Source organism: Tinamus guttatus, unplaced genomic scaffold (genome assembly GCF_059628265.1).
Source record: "Tinamus guttatus ecotype Peru unplaced genomic scaffold, ASM5962826v1 Tinamus_guttatus_pri_ptg000307l, whole genome shotgun sequence".
Classification (NCBI taxonomy): domain Eukaryota; kingdom Metazoa; phylum Chordata; class Aves; order Tinamiformes; family Tinamidae; genus Tinamus; species Tinamus guttatus.
Window position 1 is genome coordinate 4,062,565 of NW_028288841.1, and position 22,294 is coordinate 4,084,858.

The window sequence follows — 22,294 nt, forward strand, 5'->3', positions numbered from 1 at the left end:
TAGAGGAAGAGGTCTACCATTTAAGGCAAGTTAAAACAGGATGTGCTAACTTAATTTTTATCTTAGTATCATGAAGGCCAACTCTGCTCTATTAAGAAGAGAAAGCAAAACTAGTATGGAGGAAAAGTGTTCAAGATAGCTTTTGTGCACACTGTGTAAATTGGAAGTTCTGATCTGGGGAGTAAATAGTTTAGGCCATTAAGATTTGGCAACATTTCTAAGTAATGGTGCATATTTAAAATTTCTGTATGTAAAACCTCCAAAATGATGCCCCAGTGGCTTGCTGGGAAGCCTGGTAAATCAGTGAAAATTGGTCCACTTACTTAACGGTAAAATAAAAAGATAAATTTTGTTTGGGGTTTGGGTGTAAATGTAACAGGCATTATGTCTGGTGAGTGCAAAGTCAATAAGCTACTACATCCCATTTTGATGTTGGTAAATCTAATGTTGTCAATAGTTGATTAAAAATATTAAAGAAGTATATTCAGGTTGGTGTTGTGCTTGAGGCTCTTCATGCTCTGCTATGGGGTTTGCAAAGCCAGAACATTTGATGCTTGCGTCAAATACCAACATGTGAAATGTCCATTGCCAAATTATACTAAATTGCAACCAATGCTTATATATATTTGATAAATTAGACTCAGACTGTTAAGGATGCTCTTAATAAGCAGATGCTTGCACTGGGAATGGATAGGGAAGAAGTGAGTATGGGGTATATTTTCTCTGAGAAATATTTATGCAGTGCTTCTATGTATTCTTCTCACATATTTTTCCCCCAAGTTTTCTCTCTGCCTCTGATGGTTAGATTTTTTGCCCGTTCATTTCTTTCCTTTTTAGCTTTTGCTTTCCCTTCCTCTGTTTCGCTTTCCCCTCTCAATTTGTGATTTTTATTTGTTTTTTTGTTTTCTTTCAATTTTCAGGAGGAAACTTCTGCAAAGTAAGAAAGTGGCATTCTGGTTTCTGAAAATGTCTAGAGTTAGGACTCATTTCCTGTAGTCTTAAAGTTTGGTCATGATTTTAACCCTGCTTTTCTTTTGACACTCCATCCGTGGCAGTTCTCAAAGGGATGTTTGCCTTACCAGCTGCTAACATAGATGCGCGGTGCTGTGTTCCAGTCTGAAAAGGAACATCTAAATTCATAGGAGATTGGATTAAATTTATGGGGCAAAGAAGTAGCCAACAACAACACAAAAGCAATACAGCTGAGATAACTGCAGAATCCAGTGACTCAATAAAATGCAAACAGGTAACCTTTCATCAAACTGCACATTTTTAGCCTGTTTTATCTGTTCTTTCATCTGTAATGTTAAATCATAGAGTCAAGAATACACGGCCAATTCCTTTCAATGTGCATAGGCATGAATTTTTGCAGTGTAAATGCTGAAAGAAAAGGCAAAAATAAGAAATTACTTAATTTATATGCTTCTCCAGCCCTCAGAAAAGGAGATGGCAGCTCAGTTTGTGGAAGGCTTTCTGAGTAGACATGCTCAGTTCCATGTTACCTGATGTAAGCTGTGTCAGATTGCTCCTTATTTTGCTCCTTATTTCCCTCCCCCTGCCTTTTTTTAAAATTAGAAATTGTGTATGAGCCTTTCCCAAGTATAAGGCATTTATTTGCCTTACCTCATGCTTACTACATACTCCACAAATATCACAGCTGAAGTATCTCCGAATTGTAGTGTGTAGTCGTTCTCTTGATTGAGCGTTCAGGAAGATATCACTTAAGGTTGATTTTCTTTTTTATGCAGTACTTTTGAAAGTAGTGAATTCTGGAATTTGCACTGTTCAAAGATTTAATATCGTGGAGGTAAATGAAGTCTATTTTTCATTATGGTGTCAATAGAATTGCTATAACTAGCAGCTTCTATAACAGCATTTATATATTGATACTACATAATACTGTGGGTATGGAAAAAAATAAATAGAAAGTTTGAGATCTTGGTTTAAATTTTCAGTTTGACCTTGAAAAACATTCCCAGATGGAGGGAGTTAAATTAGCCCAGCTCTGAGAAGAGGAACATATGAATCACGGTTGCTAGGCTCTTCCATGAGAGGCATGGGCTTTACATTTACAGTTAAGTATTTCAAAAGGAAATCTCTAAACCCGGAGGAACAGTGCATTTGAAATGACACTGCTGAAATACTAGGAACTTCATTAGACTTTTAAATGGAGAATTTGCATGCCATTAAATGGAATAGGTATAAAGTATTAGACTTTAGAATATCAACGGCAAAGACTTCTGAACTTCCCCAAGTGCACGTGAAGGGGAACGGGAAAATTAACCATCTCTATCATATGCTTCCGGAACATATTTCGTATGTAAATTTGGCTAAACAGTAAATTTGGCTAAACAGTTTAGTGTATTCTCTGCTATTTACATAGTATATTTTTCATCATTTTTTTCCTAGCAGATCCACTTAAGAATTTGCCCCAGTGGAACACAAATGAAAAATAAGATTTCCCTGCGACCTGCTTTTGAGTCGAATGACAGTGCAGCTTATCAAAGGCGTGGGAGTTTCCTCGCCTGAGACCATGACTCCTGGGGACGTAGGTGCTCAGGTTTGAGCTCTTTTCCAGCCATCTTTACTTATCTTGACTGGGTCACAGTCTTGAAAGTTTCAAACCCATTTTGAAAATTAAGAACCAGGTGTCTGTAGTTGCATTAATGTTGCTCTTCGGGCACTTTTGCCTGGTGTGGTGCCCTCTGCTCATGCAGCTCCAGGCTGGTTTGGGACCTGCCAGCTCTCCGAACCAAAAATGGATTCGATTGCATCCCTTCTGAAAAGGTAGTTTGATAATAGAGAAACAGTGTTTCCTTTAGCACCTACGAGTAAGCAAAAGAGATGCATTTAGGACTCTAATCTTCACTGCTGACTACCTAATTACATTCATATGTACCCGGGTAGAGGATCATTTTGTCTGATTTGGGTGATCTGGCTGGATTCAGTGAATGACTTCCTTCGAGATCACAGTTGTGAATTTGTGTGTGCAGCTTTTTTTTTTTTTTTTTTTCCCCTTGTCAACTGTTTTTGCTTTCAGTCAGAGTGGTTTCCGATGAGTTTATTTAATAGAGTATTTTGGCATTGCTTTCTGTCACTTACAGTTTTCCGTTTAAAATTCCAAAGATTTGCTCTGCAGTGTAAAGGATGCTGCTAAATTCAGAATTCTTAGGAATGTAAATAGGAAAACATTTTTGCTTGCATCAATTTCTGTGAAGTTGTTTCGCTTGTAGTGTAAAAACACATCTCTGTATTTCCAGCAAATATTCACAAGAGAGTATTTAAATAGAGCAAACGCGACATCTCAAGCTAACGTCAAGGAGAGCTTTATCTTGCAAGATAGAGGCAGGCAGTGCTTTTCTTGCGTTGGAAACTCCATTTTTCCTGTATTCCTTGCAAAGTGGTTATAATCTAGATGCTGTGTCAAAAAGGTACAGGTGTGTGGAGGGTCCCTGGGTGTTGTTGCAGCCGGCTGTTGTGCAGGAGCAGCCTGTGCGTGTGCGTCAACCCACCTGATGACTGTATAATTCACCCCGGTGCGTTAGGAGCCATAGGGTATTTGCTTTCCATATGGGAACTTGGGTATACAGACATATACAGAGCTCCATTGTACATTTTAGCCATTGACAAAGCAGTTTATATATGTACTTTTTTTCCTCTGAGGCAGCTTATGAAATCACAGGAAGTGGATGTTGAAGAACAAATATTTATCATTAATAGCTGTTTTATCCTAAGGTGTATCTGCCTGGTTTGGCCTAGCTTACAGCAAGCCACCTATGCTTGAGGTTTAATACCTCTTTTGAAAATGTAAGTACGAAAGCAAGACTCTTTACCTAATAAAGTGCAAATCAGTTTAAAATGTATTCATTTATTGTAAAATCAATTGCTTAAAAAGGTGTCTCTGATTTAGATAAATACTTATCACATCACTTTAAGTAATAGCTCTAATCTATCGCAGCTACATCTGAGACCCTTGGTCATTATCTTTGGGTGTACCTAAGAGAATCTAGTTGCAGACATTATTATGGACATTGTATTCTATATTAATGTAGCATAAATAACAAGTTTTGAAAACCTGGGATAGGTCTTATTTTTACAATAAAAATTCTCGGTTTTTGAGGGGAAAAAATTGTTATAAAAGAAAGCTCTTGCTCGTGGAAGCAGTTCTGTGTGTGCTCATTCTTTTTTCCTGGTAGAAGCTTCCTGACTTGACTTTGTTTCTCGATGATGACAGAGATGCAGCGCCATTGCTTCTCTTGGGTTATGTCCCATTCATTCCTAAAATATACTTACCCAATTTATTTAAAGATTATTTGATACATAATTGACATTATTAATGAGCAAAAATAATGTTTCAAGTAAAATGTAGCATGTTTATTAAAAAAGTATATAAAAAAAAATAAAGATTGGGTCAGCTCTAATACAAAGGTAAATACATTTAATATAATATCTAAGCTATGATTAACATAGAAATCTTTTAATTGAGTATTCTTTTAAGTAAATAAGTTTTTCTTATATCAATTTTAAATCTCTAAATAGTGTTGTAGAGACCTTAGCCTGTTTGGCAGTAATGACTTTATGTAGTATTATATGTTTTCAGTTTCCTGTTTTTTATCTTTTAACGACTGAACAACATTTTCATTTATATTATACAGTATAACTTTAAGGTGTGTAGTAAATGTTGTATTTACTGCATCCGTTGACTCCTCCAGCATTTTAACTGTTATATTGTACTCTTAACGACTGGGTTTCTTAAAAACAACACCGCAGAAACTATTTCTTTTTTCTTTTTTTTTTTTTTTTTAAAAAAAGGCTGCAAGTATGTGTGTTATCTCTGAAATCCACACATGCTCTGACACACTCTTATCTCTCTTTTTCTCTCCCTCTATCTCTCTTATATAGCTGTTACACAGATCTTTGGCAGCAGATGGCTGGAATATAATGCACTGTTAAACAAATAAAACCATTAGGCATGTAACACTGCTTGGAAAACGACTGTGCATTTAAAATGACTAAAATTAAATAGAAAATAAACTTAATTTTAGAATTCATTTAATGAGTGGACTAAAATACAACCCCCCTTTAGATTACATAAAGCATCTCTTACGTTGTGTTTGTAATTTGAAGTTAATCACCTTTTTATTACGTTCTTGAATTTAGCACAAGATAATCAGTCCTAAATCAGATTCTAATAGAGGTCTTTTACAAATAATCACTTATTTTACATTTATCTTTGAAGGATGATTTTTGCTTTTGTAATATTCCAGCAAAAAAATCTGTTGCATTATGTGCTCATTTTTCCTCCTTTTCAAATTTTATACATATGTATTAAAATTATGATTCAACATGAGTATCATGGCTCTTTAATTAAACTGTTCTGAATAATTGTAAGCAGCTGAGAGATATGCCATTTTGTCTTTTTGTTTTTAGATATGCCAATATTTGGTCTTTGCCCGGCTCATGATGATTTCTATTTGGTGATGTGTAACCACTGTAATCAGGTCGTAAAACCACAGGCATTTCAATCACATTATGGTAAGTGCTTAACTATTTTTAATAATTAAGGGTGAGGTTAAATCAGGATTAAGCCTGGCAATTTTTTTTTTCTTTTTAATTGATGGTGTGTAGATCATTATGTTGGAAATAATGTCAAAGAACATAACCTGTGTTTAATCATTTTATATATATATATATATACACTGTAATATATATTTATGCAAAGATCTTGTTTCTTTGGATTTTTTTTGATATCTTACAGAAATACTGCAGCAGTGCAATTCCCTTTGGAACTGGCATATACGCAGTGTATTTCACACTTTGTGGAGCGTGTGCCATTTCCCATTTTATATTTATACTGATTGTTTCTACACGCGATTCTGTTGCCGTGTGAGCTCTGCACTTGAGCTAAAAGCTGAACTCACAGATTTTACTGTAAAAGAGCAGCACAGTGTGCTTCGAACGGAGCAGTGAGCTTGTTTATTTTGGGAAATATCAATTTGTTTTAATGGTCAGGCGATTTTCTATATAAACTGTGCTAGGAAGCTCTTGTTGTGCTGGTTGGTGTTAGCCAGGGTTTGTAGAGGGCGGAGGAGACGTGAAGTGCTCCCCGAGTCAAGTGCTCCCCTGCTTCCTAGAGCGCCTGTCTGCCGGGGTTAGGCCGTTCTTTTCCTTTCTTAAGATTGAAAATTTTGGACAATTTCATATCGGTGTTGGTTAGGAGGTTTTTGATACTCAGCTTTGTTTCTTGGGAAATTCAGGAGATGGTTTCTCAGCAGGCGCTAATACAGAAGGACAAACTTCCTTTTGAGCCACTTTCTCCCTGTCCGCGGCCGTGTTCCCTGTCCGTAGCCCCGGGCACCTACTGCTTGCCCCTGTATTTGACAGGGCAGAAAGTGCTACATGTGGTCAGGGAGACTCTTCTTGCGTTGGAATATATTTTTCTCCCGTATCTTAAACACTCTTGCTTGGCAGGGAAAGATATATTCGCCTCTGCTTCTTGGTAGAGTGGGACAGAGTCTTCCTGTGCTGCACAGAGGCTGCTTTTTTTATCCTTGTTCCCCGTCCCTTCTTTTTTTGTGGTCATGGATTATGTTCCTATCTCCGCTACTGGATTTCTTCGACTGTGTTGCACAGAGTGACTCACAGAAGAGTCCGATAGGTTTTATGACATAATTTGTTCTAGTTTCCTTGTTACTCTGTGGATGGCAGTAATAATAATAATAAAATTCCCAAGTCTCCAAAGCTGTCGGGAGGCCAGAAGGCAAAGGCTGTTCTTCCTCTGGTTGCTATGAGCTTTTGTATCAATTGAGCACAAGTCCACCCTGTGCCAGTCTGGTTCCTCACCTGTCATTGAACGTCAGTTTGGAAAGCCCAATAAGTCCTTCTAAAATGCCGTATTAAATTAATTCTGACAGTTGAAAATAAATTTATGGGGGAGGACTGGATGGTACCTAGCTGGGAGTACTTGGCATATTGAATCTTCTATCTCAAGGTCACTAATGGGGACCTGGCTCAGGCTGGTGGTGATGGAGAGCTCTCGGTGCCTGCAGATTGTTTGGGGCATCTTTCTGAGGTCAGTTGGTGGCCTCCAACTACGTTCTCTCATCCTCATTATAGGAACCAGTATCAGAGCTGCTGGTTCAGCTGGGTCAACAGAGCAGAGAAACAGTTCAGGTGTTGAATAGGCACAAGGACCCCAGAAACTGAAAGCACTGGGTGATGGACTGCTCCTTTTATCAGTATTCACAGAAGTTTATTTTATTCTAAGGCTGTTAATTCAGGCTCTTTGGTAAGCATTACTGGCAGCTTAAAAGGAACTGAGCAAAGAAAGAATTCCAGAATGAAGGTATGGGAAGTACTTTGAAAGGATTAAAGAGGAAATACTAGGTTAATATTCTCATTCTGTATCCCACACGCATTGTAGGAGTTCCCTTTCAAAATATTAAAAAGCCTTCTCTGTAGTGTAAAATTATCGCCGATAGATTGATGCTTTGAGAGAGATGCAGAAGGAAGGGATGGAAATGACAAGGTTATTCTTAGTGTTTCTTAAGCCTCTTATGAACAATAAAGACGCTAAACAAGTGCCTAGAAGCTGGGAGAGGAAACAGGCGGAGTCGCTCTGATGAGAAAAACAGGCTTGGGTGGAGTGTCAATTATTAAAAGGTTTTAGTTTGCCAAACCAATAACCTCAAAAAGGTAAGGGGGCTGGCTTTGATTCTGCATAAAGCAAGCTATCTCTTCTCTTCTTTTTTTAATCAGTCTTAAAACCCTTGTGCAGTTTCTTCTTCATTTCAGCAAACTGTGTGTGAAAGCTGTAAATATTACAAACAGATGATTGATTAGCAATCACACTGGGTACACTTGTAGCCAGTGCACTCCCAGAGAAGGAAATTGCTGAAGTTCTGGAAAGACGCAGCTTTTCTAAAGCACAAAGTACATTCTCATGATAAAAAGGCAATAAAAAAAATCTTGGATTTGTCAGTTTGCTCTGAATTAGGTCCCTCATTTGTGGCTTTATTTCAGAGATTTGCAAAGGGGAGATTATCTGAGCAAGTTCTGAAAAATTACCGAGCATCAATAAAAATGTGCCATTTTGTAATGTTCTCAGAGCCTTTTTAAAGCTATTTTTAAATCTAACCAGAGAAATGGTAATGTCTTAAAATATTATACAACTAACTTTTGGTGTATGTTATGCTGGTACTTGGTGTTCTTTGAAACTGGTCATGTGGGATTTTGTTTTCTGAAGTAGCATATGTGCTTTTAAAATGTCACTTTGTTTAGGCTTTCTTTGACAAAACTATTAACTATAACTATTAGTCCTAATGAGCTAATTAATTTCTTCCAAAGCATATTTCTAATAAACTACTTAAGTAGGTAGGTTGCAAGTGCGCTGTAGAACACATGCTAGCTTTTTTCCCCAGACCATGTCAGTCAGGAATAATTTGAATGTGATCAAATGTATTATTGAGAATATTTAGCCTTTTTCCTGAAGTATTTTATTTACACAGAAATCTGTTAGGTACAAATCAAATAACAGATACATGCAGGAGGGTGAGCTGAGGAGATGCTGTTTTTTCAGAGAGGATCATCCTTGTCTTTCATCTTGACTGCCTTGAAGTCCTTCACTGTGTTTTTGCTGCCTCTTTCTGAACAGTTATGTTTTCACAGCATCAGCATCTTCCTTGCATGACTCAAGCTCAATCAAAGACGAAGGCTGGAAAGAAGGTGTAGTGTTCAGGCATGCAGGCTCGCCGATGAAGCACCAGAGATCCCTTATCACGGTGATCTTTGCTAAACAAACTGGATTTCTCCTGGCGATCCCGTGCCTGCCTCTCCAACTTCATGCCATATATGCTCTGCATTTTAACTGGGTGTATTGCTTAGGGCTCTGCTTTGCAGCAAAGGAGGAGGATGTAGCTCAGTGGTGTAGAAGTACTGTTGGTTTAGAGATACGTGTTTTCTTCTCTCTGAATTTATTCTTTTTTTCTCTTGATTTCTCCCTCTTCCCCTCCATGTGACTTGTTTTCTCTGTGCCCTTTTTTCCGTAAGTATCAAATGGGGGTTAATTCTCAGCAGCTGGTATAGAAGCATTATCGAGCTTACCTGTAAAACTTGCACCGATAACATCTGTAAGTCGTGTAGTCATTATGAAACCATCGACAGAGCAAATGTTGGAAAGAGGGAACGATACAGTATCAGGCTGTTGAGTCATTAAGAAGATATGTCCAGTGTTTTGATTGCCTTTGTGGTTTGGCCCAGGCCAATAACTGGGCTGTTGAGCTTCGTGTCGGCTCCATATGCCTGGAGGGAATCTCGTCAGCATTCCAGTTTCCAGTTGCTGTTCTTTTAAACTAAAATACAGGATTTGGGAAAGGAAGCAGGATACAGGTGGATTTACAGCTCCGAATGGCGCCAAGGAGGTCTGTGCTTGGAGGTGGGACAGAAGAGATGGTCACACAACCTTGGGAGGGGGCAGAGCTGTGGGTAGGGAACCCTGGACGACCGTGTTGGTCAACTGGGCTCTGCGCGGGCCCGAGGGGAGTCTCAGACATCACCTCCGTGCAATAGCCCAGCCTTTCTCCTCCCTTACTCAGCCTCTTCTCACACCCACCCCTGCTCAGAGGGTTTGCTCCCCTGCCTAGTCATGGGTTTGATGCTGGTATTAAGTGCTTGAATTTGGAGAGTACTTGTGTTTGCAGAATTCGTTGCGATTAATTAGGATAAATGATCCCTTAACTATCACTGGTAATATGCGGTTGTGTTTCAGCTATAATATTGCATATAATTTAAATATTACAGTCCCTGAAGCATAACATGTTATGTTTGATTTCTTTTGACACGCCACAAATTGAGCATAAATTTGTCATACCCTTTTTCTAATACATAGAATTTGGCAGTAGCTACTTTTTTTCTGAAAATCTGAAATTAGCCTTTTAATTTATTTTTAAGAGTTTTATTGTTTTAAGTTCTGCAGATTTTGTTTGGTTAGGATAGAATAGAGAGGGTGTTCAGCAAGTATTGCAAAGTCAGCAATAACAGGTCTGTACAAGGCAGTGTTTGAAGCAGATAGGAGAAGAGAGGAATCTATGGAGTCTTGCTCCAAAGCTGTTGGACCTGAGGACTGGGGGGCTGCTGTTTGGTAGATTTTAGTGCTTATTTTGTAGGAGATTGCATGAGCTCATCCGTGTTTGAGAGATAAGCCTTCATTACGGCCTGCATCCTTTTGGCAGCGAGCAATTTATTTCAGTAATTAAGTGTCCGCTGTTCACTAATGACTTTCTTAAGCAGTATGAAAATGTTTTACATAAACGATAGCAATTCCAACTGCTTTCAGTAGCCTAATAACCCAAATAAAACTTCTGCGTTATCTGATGTGTCGCGGTGTGCCAGGGTGACACCAGCAGAGTGTCAAACGTGCACAGGTGGCACTTGGTGTGTTGTGGCCCACATCCGTTTACATGATTTAACGAACTGTCATTTGCAGCCTCAGCAGGTTCTGTTTAAACACAGCCCTCCTGCAGTAGTTCACAGTCTCAATTGCAGCGGGTGGGTTTGAAGTATATGAGTCCAGCACCAAAAATCTTAATTTCTTCTTGGCAGAGAGATGGGAAATTCTGTTGCTTTTGCAAGAATCATCTTGGCGTATTCCCAGAAGGAAATGGGCTCAGAGATCAAGCCAGGATTCATTTTGGAAAACTGCTTCAACTAACTTTTTAGTTACTTTCAACTCTTTTTTTTTTTTTTTTCTTTTTAACACATCATTAAAGGAGAAGCTAGAACTGCCTCAAAAGAAACTGTGTAGATATGCAGTTTTTAAGGAATAATGAAGTTAGGCACTGTATTTGAATGTAACATCACGAACAGGTGCTGTGCAGCAGGTTACTTTTGCAAGCAGAATAACAGTGGTCTGTGTTCGTTACATGGAAAACTTAGGGAGGTTAAGAAGTTGTCACACTCTTGTGTAGGACATAGAGTAATTTTAAAACAAGGTGATGTTCAGCCTCAGATCTTAAAAAAGTAAGAAAATACATTGCTTTAGTTTGCCACTCACCTTGTCGTTCATCTTACTCTATCTATGGTGCTGTGTGTGCTAAAATATTACAAATTTAGAATGGTTTGGTGTGTTCTTGTCCTCTCTTACCCTTGATGAGCAGTAATCAAATTTCATGCTATTCATTGAAGTAGTTAATGGAGCTAAAAGCCAGTCTTTAAGCATACAAAATTAATTTAGTACATGGAGCAGAACACGGTTCTTGGAATTCTCATTTGGGATTTTCTGCGGATCCAGGAAAGGCAGCTCTGCGCCGGTTCCCGTGCTGCCGTCCTCGGCAGGTTTCCTTCCCTGCTCCAAGGGCCCTTTGGAGGCGCTGGCCGCTCCCGCGGGCTGGCCCTGGGCCCGGGGAGGTGGCATGCGGAGGTGACACGGGCCGGCCACGGGCACGCAGCCCTGGGCAAAGCGCCCAGCGCGGAGGAGGGAAGCTGCAACCCGTGCGAGAGCTAGGGAGGTGGGAGAAGCCCGCCTTGGAGTCAATAATAACAATAATAAAAAGAAATAAAAAAGGCAGGGTTCTTGCTGTCATGAAGGAGAGTTGGAAAGTGTAGATTAGAACCTTTGATGTGTGCACTTGGTGTTAGGCAGGTGCTGTCGAGTAGTTTAATTTCAAAAGTTAAACAAAGGTGAATAAATTAGATATTTATAAGGACTTCCTTGTTTGGGCTTTTGGGGAAATGGGTGTTCTCATGAACCGTGCAGATTACTTCAAGAAGTGCAGACTGTGGCCACAGCACTTGATAATTCCAGGGAGGAATATTCCGGGAAGGTCTGAAAACAGTGTTGAGGATTGAACTTTCAAGAAGAAAATAAAGTTGTTTCCATGGAGGTATGTAGCTCCAGCTTGCACAGATTGTATCCACACGTCTCACCAGCCACGTCCTAGACAAGCCGCGTTTGGAAGAGAGCAGCTTTGCAGATGCCCCCTTTTCATCCGTGACTGCAGCTACAATTCCGGATGGGAAATCTCAGCAATAACCATGGTTTGTTCACATCCCATTCCTGCCAGGGTACAACGCTTGCAGGGAAGAGGGACAGGAGCTGTGCAGGATTTTTTTTTAGGGAAAATAGTGCAGTGCACAGCTCAACGCTTGCAGGATGCAACTACCCAGTAGCACCAGACTTAAGTGGTTTGCAGTGTGTGTGTGTGTGTGTGTGTGTGTGTGTGTGTGTGTGTGTGTCCCTCCTAAGAGGAGAGGAGGGGAAAGAAAGAACACAGGGGAATAGCTGAAAAGGGAAATGTAGAACAAAGAACTTAAGTAAAATATATATAAAAAGAGTTGACTATAATAAGGAAGCTAGGAGAAAATGACCTCATGAAAGAGAAAGAAATACTTAAGTTGTTGGTTATAATACTGTGTACTGGAAGGAAAAGCCTAAGAAAGGAGAAGAGAGGGACTTAACAAGGCAGAAGGAACAAAAGCCTATTTTTTTGCCTCTGTTACTGTTTCAGCAGCAGTATGTATTTGTGATTTGTGCAACATCCCAGCATTCTCCAATGTTTTTGGAAAAACAGCGGTGTCCAAACTGAGATGCTTCTCTAAGCTTTACCAGACAAAGACCATCATGGTTATAGATATATGAATCTGTGTGCACTGCTACTAACATGTGTTCTTATCCTTGTTTCCCTGTACATCCATTTTATTGCTTTTTGATGAATTTCTTAAGTATTAAAATACTCATTTTCTGTACTATAAGTTTTCTAGAGGGCTAGTGTTTTGCAGGATCTGCATGCAACTTTTGTAGACCCTTTGCAATAGCACAGGAAGAGGAATGCCCACCAGTTTCTTTGCATGTAAAGAGGAAGCCAGGCAGTGTGTTGCATGGAAGAAAGTTACCTGTGCTGGACCTACAGAAAATGGTGTTTTGTAGGGACTTACCTACTGTCTGGGGAAAAAGAGACAGTTTGAGAGCTATAGTTACATCTACATATGTGAAAGTCAAGCTTTTGGAAGAGCTTGGGTAAAGTAATTCTTGACAAACTGGAATAAATCAATAGCACGCTTATTTATTTATTTAGAAATCCGATACACTTTTGATAGAATAAAGCCTAGAAACTGTGTTTTTAGAGTATTACCAGAAGAGGGAGTGTATAACACTGACTGCAATGAAACCCCTAAGTTTATTGATAAATAGCAATCAGTAACCACATGGATTGCATAATAACTTTTAAAAAAGTGTAAATTGCAGGCTGAAATTCACATTCAAAGCAAGCAAAATTTATGCCAACTTTTATATATTTTTTTCCTTTAGTACTGAAATATTGTATCTGTGTAATATAAGTGGTCTTGAAGTCCATTCAGATTCCCAAATATTGTGTTGTGTCACCTTCATTAGAGTGAAGTTAGTGATGGAGTTGTTCTAATTTCTGTTACATTTCCAGTCATTGTGAGAGGCCTCGCAGCTCTGGCCCTTCCCGTCGTTACGTGGGACGAGCGGCTGCTCGGTTTCCTCGGTCTCTTTTTGGCTGCTGGGCTGTGACAAACCTCACTTAACCATATTTACGCCTGGAACGGGCACCACGTTGGCCCTCTCCTGGCCCCTGCGCTCGGGGGGAAGGTTTTAACCCACCACTACTCCGTCTCCTGCTCATTGCAGTGCCATGTACTCTTTGACCAAAGGTCATCGTGTGGGTCATGAAGCCATCACCCAGCCAGCTTCTAAAAATACCCACATCTGCTCCGATGGTCGTAGAAGGAGTATGAGTTCATGTGCGTGCATAGCGCTGCGAGGCTGGGTGCTCGCGGCTCGGTTGTCACGCGTTGAGCAGAATGGCTCATACCGCTTAATTTTGGCAGCGGGCTGCTCCTTTCTGCAGCCCTTTCCATGGGATCGACTGGTTTTTTAGGTGCTGGCCGCTAGGGCCATGTCTATCGCCCTTTTTCAGTTGCTCTGCCTGTGTGTGTGTGTGCACATGTGTGCTATATGGGTGACATTTATAGGGGTCACCTATATGTATTTTGGTATAGCCAAGCACATGAAGGAAGCAAAGTTGATAGCTAGGCAGGGAGTGCTGTTGCTTGAGAGTGCACTGGCACGGCTGTCATGATGCTCCTCTGTACTCAATAATCCACTTTTTTTCTGGACTATATCTGCTTCCTCCAAACCTGAGGAGCTTCTAAGTGCTCCCATCTGGAAAAGAATCTGCTAAAAAATCTTGCCAAAGGTATTTGAGTTTTCCGTAGTGTGTAAAACACCCTCAAACTGGCAGCTTTTCAAGATAAAAGTCCACTGATTTCAAAATCTATTGGCTCGTGGTTCGGAAGGGCTAGGGATTCATTCATGATGGTATCAGAGTAGTTTTTCTGGGTTTGGAAGACAGACGTGCTGGGCCTCAAAGACAAGCAAGTAGTGATAGTTTTGGTGTGATTTCACTGCCGTGTTTCCTAGTTTTGGCTCTGGGGCATCATGTAGCAATGTGACGCCAGGAGAAATCTGGCAAGGTCCCTTCGGCGCATCCCCCACGGGGACAAGGCAGTTTTCCAAGTAACCTCGCCAGAGCTCCCGATTGATCAACTTGAAGTTGTTTGGTGTTGGCTCGGGGCCTGTCATTCCCTTCCTTCCAGGAAGAATAAGAATAGTAACCAGCAATCAAGCAATCTGCTTAAAGCAAAATATTTACAACTAAATCATTTCAGAAAGCCCTGAACGTAAGCCCGAGCGGGCTGCAGTGCAAGCAAATCGAGCTGATACCAATCAGGCGGAACCTTTGGATGTCTGAATTTATTACAGACCCTTCCAAACTTCTCAGGTGCAGCCAAAGCAGTGATCACTGCAGCTCCCAACCCCGTTTAATGCTTGGTGGTCGGCCATGGCACGGCCAGGCTCGTGGTTTGCAGGCGCTTCCCCTCGTGGAAGCTGCTCCGGGGAGAGCGGAGGGGCGAAGGCCAAAGCGGGTGGCCGGACTGGGGGAGAGGGCAGGAGCTCTTCGAGCCGTTGCGAAATTGCTGCCCGGGATTGCTGGATTTTGGGACAGAGTGAACGTGTCGTTTCACGTGCGGCTGTCCCGCGTGCTCGGCCGTCACCCTGTCTGCCTTCGGGGACAGTGCCAAGAGGTCCTGCCTCCGCATCCAGAACCCAATTTGGATGCTAGCAATAAAAAAACAGCATCGTTAGGACCTCGAATCAGGGTGGGAAGAAGGCACAACACCTGCAGTCCAGCTCTCAGATGCTATTAAAGTAACATAAAATTTCCAAACACAAAAAGGGACATAAGATGCAGATCAGTGCAGAGAGAAAGAGCAGAGTGTCATTTGTCTCGTTACCTTAAAACCAGGTGAACAAACTTAGAGAGAATTTTGTTTGCAATTCAAGATATGCAGAATATTTTTAGGTTTTAGACTGATTTTTTGAGGTGGCGTGTATTAATATTCAGCTCACAGTAGTAGTATTGTACCTGTGTACATAGTGATAGTATCATATACAGTATAAATATCTTCTCATGTTATGTGTGTCCAGCAAGGAAGTCGGGAGGAGGGAGCAGGCTGGTACTGTTTTTCACCTTAACCTGATTTCTAGGAAGCATTTTTTCTTGCATTGCAATAGTTTCAATGCAGTTGATGATCATGCAAGAGCAGGAGCCCATATCAAGCCATTTCTCTCCCATTTTCCCCTGTCTGCCTGCTCTACCTGTCTGGGCAGTGGGTGCTTATATTGAATATAATGCTACTGTCGTTCTTGGGTTTCTAGAAAATAAGACTTAAAACATCTGAAGAGATTTAGTATCAGGAAATTAATTTCCTTTACTGGCTTTATATATATATTTTTAAATGCATTCAGTAAAATTACTTCTTCAGTTGTCAAAATATACTTTCAGGATGTTATTAAGCTGTGGCACTTGCATTTGTCTGTTTTAAGGTGCAATCTCGTGAGCATTTAATCTATGCAGTTGCTTAAAAGCCTTTAGTCGTATGTGGCTGTATAGGAACATCAGGAAATAATAAATAAAACAACACCAGAGATCAAGATAGTTGGCATATGTATTGCTACTATAGTATAAGACAGGATAAAATCTCATTGCGTTCTCCCAAGGATGGTGGCCTTCCCATGGTGGCTTCCACCCTTATCCTTGCATGAGGGATCTGTCCCTGGATCCCTGTTTTGACATTCGGCTGCAGGGACTCTGTGTCCCTGCCTTTTAGCTCAGAAGAAAAACGACTTTCTACATTGTTCCACATTGGAATTAAAATGCCCAATCTTGGTCAGTTTATTTGTGGAACAAGCAATGAAATAGCGGTTACTCGCCCTGTTGCTCCTAAAATAAGAATACACTAAATCAAAGACTAAGGAAAAACAAATTCTAGGTGGTAAAGAGACAGGGACATCAGTGCTGGTTTCCCACATGGTAGTTTAAAGTCAGAAATTTTGTGGACCACTGAAATCTGTTGGAGACGTACCCGGTTTTAATTACAGGTGTCAGAACAGTATGCAGAAGGAACAAGTCCTCCAGAAACGTGCGTAGTTCTGGTACCGAGCTTAAAAATGCAAGGAGATGTGTTTTAAAAACAGCATAATCCAAGGAAATGTTTGTGTATTCCCGAGTGCATCTGAACATCATTTGATAACTGAAGAAAGGCCAGAAATCTCAGCTTTGATGGTAATTTAAAACAAGAGGAAAAAACACCATTTCTTTTTTTCCTATTCTCATTTTTCAGCAAACATGCTCTATTTTTTTTTTTTCCCCCAAGCGATTGCTCAGGCTATTGCCCAGGAATTAGTAACTCGGTCAGAGTCGGGTTTTGCTGCGTAGCTACTGGGTGTCGGTGGGGATCGGATGCCAGCACCGAGGCAGCAGCGCCCGGAATTTCCAGCGCGGGAGCCTCGCTGAGGGAGAAGCCGCCGGATGCGTTTTGGCTTGGACACAGCCCGCTTTGACTGGGCTCCACGTGCCTTTAGGTGATGTGTGCCCATAACGGGCACGGTCTCTGTTTCCTTGCACGGGCCAGGTGTCGGCCTCGCTTCTTGCCGCGACCCCTCCGACAGCGTCGCCCTCTCGGCACCGATTTGCAGCCCCGGTTCGGCGCGGGGCCGGGCGCTAGCGGCCGCCCCGAGCGGGTGCTGCCCGGCCCGAGCGGATAAGCTCAAAATGAGGGATTAAGTGCGGCCCGCCCGCCCGCGCCGGCCCGAAATGTCATCGGAGCCATTTGGCCAAAGTTCAGGAGCAGCTGGGAGCGGAGTTCGCTCTCGCCGGGCACAGGCTGAGGTTTGCACGCGCGCGGGCCCCCGCGCCGGGTCCCCAAACGCAGCGGTTCGCTGCAGGGCCGGCAGCCAAGTTCAGAGCTGCACGTTTTTTTTATTAATTCCTTTTTATTTTTCATTTATTTAACTGCCGTGGGGGGCGTATCTTGTTTGCGGTAGCTGCGGTTTGCTGGCGCAGGAAGTGCCGAGCAGGCCGTATAATGTGTTTTGAAGCTGTTTCCCTGCAGGCGCTGGGAAAAAGTGATCCAAAGAGCCACTTCTAAGGGGGGAAAACGCTGAAGGGAAAAAATAGCAATAAAAATGTAGGTTGTAGATTGCAATCTTGTTGGTCTTCTAGATAAATTGGTAACTTTTAATCAAAGTGTTAATTAAAGAACCAAACTACTAACAACTTGCTTATTTAAACTTGTTTTCCAGTTTATAAATTGGAGGGTAATTTCTTTTACAGAGCTGCACTGGTAACTTACTGGCTGCAGGATGGTCTCTGACATCGTGTTTTGGTTTGGGAAGAAATCACAGATAGAGTGACAGCCTGAATGTATCAAGTGCAGTTGTATTTTTATTTAAAAGGCTAAACTTGCAGAAAATAGCAATGCATCCTAATCACAGCATTGCTAGGTTCTTTTAATGCAAAATTCCAATTAAATAACTTTAAGTAAAATGTAAAATCTGTGCAGATTCACTGCCCCCCTGGCCGGCAGCACCCAGGTCAATGCAGGAACCTGCTGATGAGCTGCAGGTAGCCAGGGAAGGTTCCTCAGCCCCGCAGGCAGCATTTCTGCATCTTCAGCGTGAAGAGTGATCGCCCCGGGGCAAAGGGGACTATTGCATTTGGTTCTGTGGCTCATGCTAAGTGTCCATATACATGTTTAAGTTTGTTTTTTTTTTTCTTCTTTTTTGCCATCTCACAAAGCTTTAATACTATGTGGCTGCCAATCTCGCTGATTATTCGCATAGTGCTGAAGACAAATATTAGCCTTCAGTGTTTCTACCTTGTAATTTCTTAATAACAGTATCCAAGAATCTGATTTACTTACCTGACACTGCTATTTTTATATATCCTGTGACATTTACTCCTCTGTTAAAGAAATTCATTCCTTTTGTTCTCGTCTTTATGGAGATCTGACTGTTTCATTTTCTTATACCCATCCCTAGAGTGTCAGCAGCCCCTTTGTATTTTGGTTCAGTAACAGCTTTTAAAAAGTTCTTGGCTTCCACGGATTTCTTGTAGCAGAGCTGAGTCTGACAATGAACATACGTGGATTGAAGTTTGACACATGTAAGGAAATAGCTACAGGGGGAAACATTAAAATTTCTGATTGCAGTGTGAATAGAAGCATTAGCGAGATGAAAGCCAAACAAGCATTTGAATATGTGAAGTTAAATGAGTATATTACATCAGTATTATAATATTATTAAGTGATAAGGTCTTGTAAGCAATCTTGTTCATGCTGAAGGGGGAAAATATGGTGGGGAAGTTGTAACCCCAATTTCTGAGTAGAAAAAGGGCAGAGGTGGAAAATCAGAAATCAGGTTCTGCTTACCTTAATTCTTCATATCCCTGCTTTTAACACATTGTTTTTATTTAAATTCTGTTCATCAATCGTTTTATCATTTATCATTTTATTTAACTTTGGTATTTTGAAAAAATGGAAGTTTCTTTCATTCAGGTTAAACATAAATTAGGTTTTTCACAGCAGCTTTGCAACTATATTATTTGAAGAATTTGACCTCTTCCTGCATCTTGGTACATTGCTGGTCTGTACACGCTCCTTTTGTTTGGTGGTGGTTTTATCATTTATATATATCATATTCCTAAAATAAGGCTATCTATCTATCTATATATTAGCAAAAACAGGGTTTATTCAATGCCTGTTTTTTTAATCAGTGCAGGTATTGTCGTGTCATCAAGAGGCTACACAGAGATTAGTGCTCATGTACTCTGATGTGGATATTATAATCTCCCCATGGCCCGGATACCATCTGAGACACTCCACTGTCTGTCCATAATAACTTTGCAATATTTATATTCCAGTGCTTGACAGATTTACGAGAGAGCCACCAACCAGAAGGTCCAGGGCCGATTCCCTGGCAAGAAATCTATTTTTCCCCCTCTTGCGGATTTGCTGAGGAAGGGATACCAGGAGGTTGTTCGTGCATATTATGCCCGAGGTTTGTGGAGACCTTGTCCCCTTTGCCTTGGGGCTTACCTGAGCACAGGATGCAATTTCATGTCCTGCCTCGGAGCTTTCCCACAGGCCTTGCAAGAGTTTTACAGCTCTCCTCAGGGGTGCCGTGAGAAACATCAGAATTGTAGAGTCTTCCTTGGGATTGCAGTGCTGTCTTGGTTGAGGCCTTAGAGGCTATTTTACATGTCCCGGAGGCAAAAAAAAAATTAAAGAGAAATATTAAATCCTATGAAATTTGATTATGGAACTACTTGCGTGCTTGAGAATTCTAAATTGTTCAGTATTCTGAGTCTGAACGACAAAAAATGATCAGTCTTTCCAGAAAAAAGGACAGGCCCTCCATGTTTTTGTGCTCCTTTATCTAAAAGATCACGTGGATGGATTTCACTTCTAGAAAAGGAAATCCCTAGAAAAATTATAAACATATTTACCTAGAAATCAAAAAAGGAGCAGTTGACTTTGCACTTTTAAAAGCAGCCAGTACTTTTCAGTACTTGCTTTAATGAAATGGGCAAATTAATAACATAGCTAGCACTTACACTCTGCTTGTGTTCAAAGGGATGTGGTTAATTCTCCATCATAACACTTCTTGCAGTTGAGTAAATAATTTGCAAATATTCAAACTTAAATGTTGGGAAACTTCAGAGAGATGAAGTAGCACCTTTAATGCCACCCAGCGAGGGTGGGGAAGAGGAAAGCCAGAATACTTCTGAGAGGATCTATTCTGATTCCCAGCTTGGCTTTCATTTCCTCTATTAAGTGCTCTGGTAAAGCAGCTTTTATAAACAAACTAAAGTAAAACGTGAATCGAAACCTTTGTCTGTTCAGGAGTCCTGTACTGATAGGAAGTGGCTTGCATGAAACTTTTAATTGCAAGTAGTTATGAATCTATCATTCAAATAATCAGTGACTGTTGCTCGAGTTGAGTTTTGGATTGCAGGAAAAAGGCATAGTTACGGATGCTTGGACCACCATTATGAATATGCATGTATGTTTTATTTATATGTTTTAAATCAATGAATTAATATGGAGGGATTTCAGAGTTGGAATGATGCCCTGAAAACCAGATATCTGCACGCCTGAGAATTTGCACATTGCGAATTGTGCATTTTGTAACCAAACCATATCATAAAAAAACACGTCGTTCTCTATAATCATGAATTTTCATAATAAATTCAATGTACCCTAATTAAAGCTTAGCCAGCTTTTATATGCTCTTTAGGGAGATTTGTGGTATGTGTTTTGGAGATGACTGACAAGGGAATGTTTTCAGAATTCATGCCTGGAACAAGGAGACCTCAGTCTCGACTGGGACTTGCGGTCAGTAGAGCAGGAAATAACACCCAAACACTTCTTCTAAACAAAGATGCAGAAAACAGATGAAATTTAAAACTTTCTGTTGATACAGTCCTCATTAGAGAAGTAAAAATACACTAGGAGCTGACAAAGCTTTTTGGAGTATACTTAGCAATTAGAAAGGTCTTGATATATCTGGTTTATTTGGCTTTGACAAAAGCTTTTGAGAGAGAGGAAAATAATTTTCTGAGTTCTCACTCTGGGAGATGGTAAATGTTTCACTGAAATCCACGAAGTTGAAGCCTCCCAGGATTGCTTTAATTTGAAAGAACATTTTTAAAGGAGTTTCAAAAATTGTTCACCTCTTGTTTTTTTTTTTTTTTTTTGCTCTATAATGTCCGACTCAAACATAGATTAAACTCTCTCTTTTGCCCCTAAGAAGGTGGCTGTAGCTTCTTGGTTATTACCCTCTTGGTGTAAATAAATGTAAGTCTGTCTTTGACCAACACTGTAGCACGCATGTGGTGGAAATGTTGTGTAAAACCATAAACCAGTACATTTTAAATTTCCACTTGGCAAAGCAAAGATGTTGACATACCAAGTTGTGGAGGTAAATCCTGGGGTTTTAAAATATACTCTTCAAAACTAGGTAAATACTGCGTTTTAATGGATTTTAGAAAACACCCGGAAGAGGCATATTTTCAGCTAAGTTTTATCAATGTAGCTTAATTGCCTCTTTAAGGGATGATATGAATCACAGGCAATTGCAACTCCTCTGCACTGCAAATGTGCCGAGTGTTTTTTCAAGTGAGGAAGTGCAGGCCGTTAGGTTGCATCAGGACTGCCAGCTTGGTATGTGCAAAGCGAGTTTTACAAACCTGTTTCTTAGGTAAATAGTTTATACCTGCTACCATTTATTTACAATTTCAAAGAAACGGTCAAGATAAGGAAGAATTTTGTGGGAAGCAATGTCAACACGTGAATAACTCAGTGCGTGCTCTTCTGTGCCACCCGAAGCTGCGTTTGGTGTGCTGCAGTATAAATAGCCTACTTCCTTAACTGCTTTTTTTGTCCTTTCCCACTGAAGTGTTGTTTTTCTCCGAATGCAATGCCAGGAGCAGCATGACTAGCAGGCAGATTCTCTTTGTGGTTTGCCTAACACTGGGTGATAAACACTAGAAGCAACTGCTTGTGGCGAGCACCATCCTTATTTATTTATTTACTATTTTTAAATGGAATAGCAATATGAATTCTCTCTGGTGACATGACAGATTGTGCTCGTGCCAAGCAAACCTTGGTAATCTCTCATATTAGTAGCTTTTGCTCGGTGAATATTCTTTCCTGCAACTGTCTTGCTGGAGTGAAAAAACAGATCTTTGGGCAAAGGATGTCTCTTCTGCTAAAAGTGCGAGTTTTACCCCAGCGGGGCTGAAGGTGGAGTGACCTCAGCCCGACCTACGCTGCGAACAAAACCGATCGGATGATTAAAGGGACATCGGTGGAAGATTAAGGCAGAATCCTCGGTATCCAGGCCCCTGATTAGAGCGGGATAATGAAGCGG

At 40.7% G+C, this 22,294-nt stretch overlaps 1 protein-coding gene across 4 annotated transcripts in view; it reads left to right on the forward strand.

The window, feature by feature from the left end:
- The window catches only part of ATXN7 (ataxin 7), a 79,415-nt gene that overhangs the window by 41,222 nt on the left and 15,899 nt on the right, over positions 1–22,294 (forward strand). For 3 of the 4 annotated variants that reach the window (XM_088528276.1, XM_088528275.1, XM_088528278.1), the window contains one exon: positions 5,431–5,535. The exons of the other annotated variant lie outside the window; for it this stretch is intronic. In XM_088528276.1, coding sequence (XP_088384402.1) covers positions 5,431–5,535 — 105 coding nt within the window. The remainder of the gene's footprint in view (positions 1–5,430; positions 5,536–22,294) is intronic. 4 annotated transcript variants of the gene reach the window in all.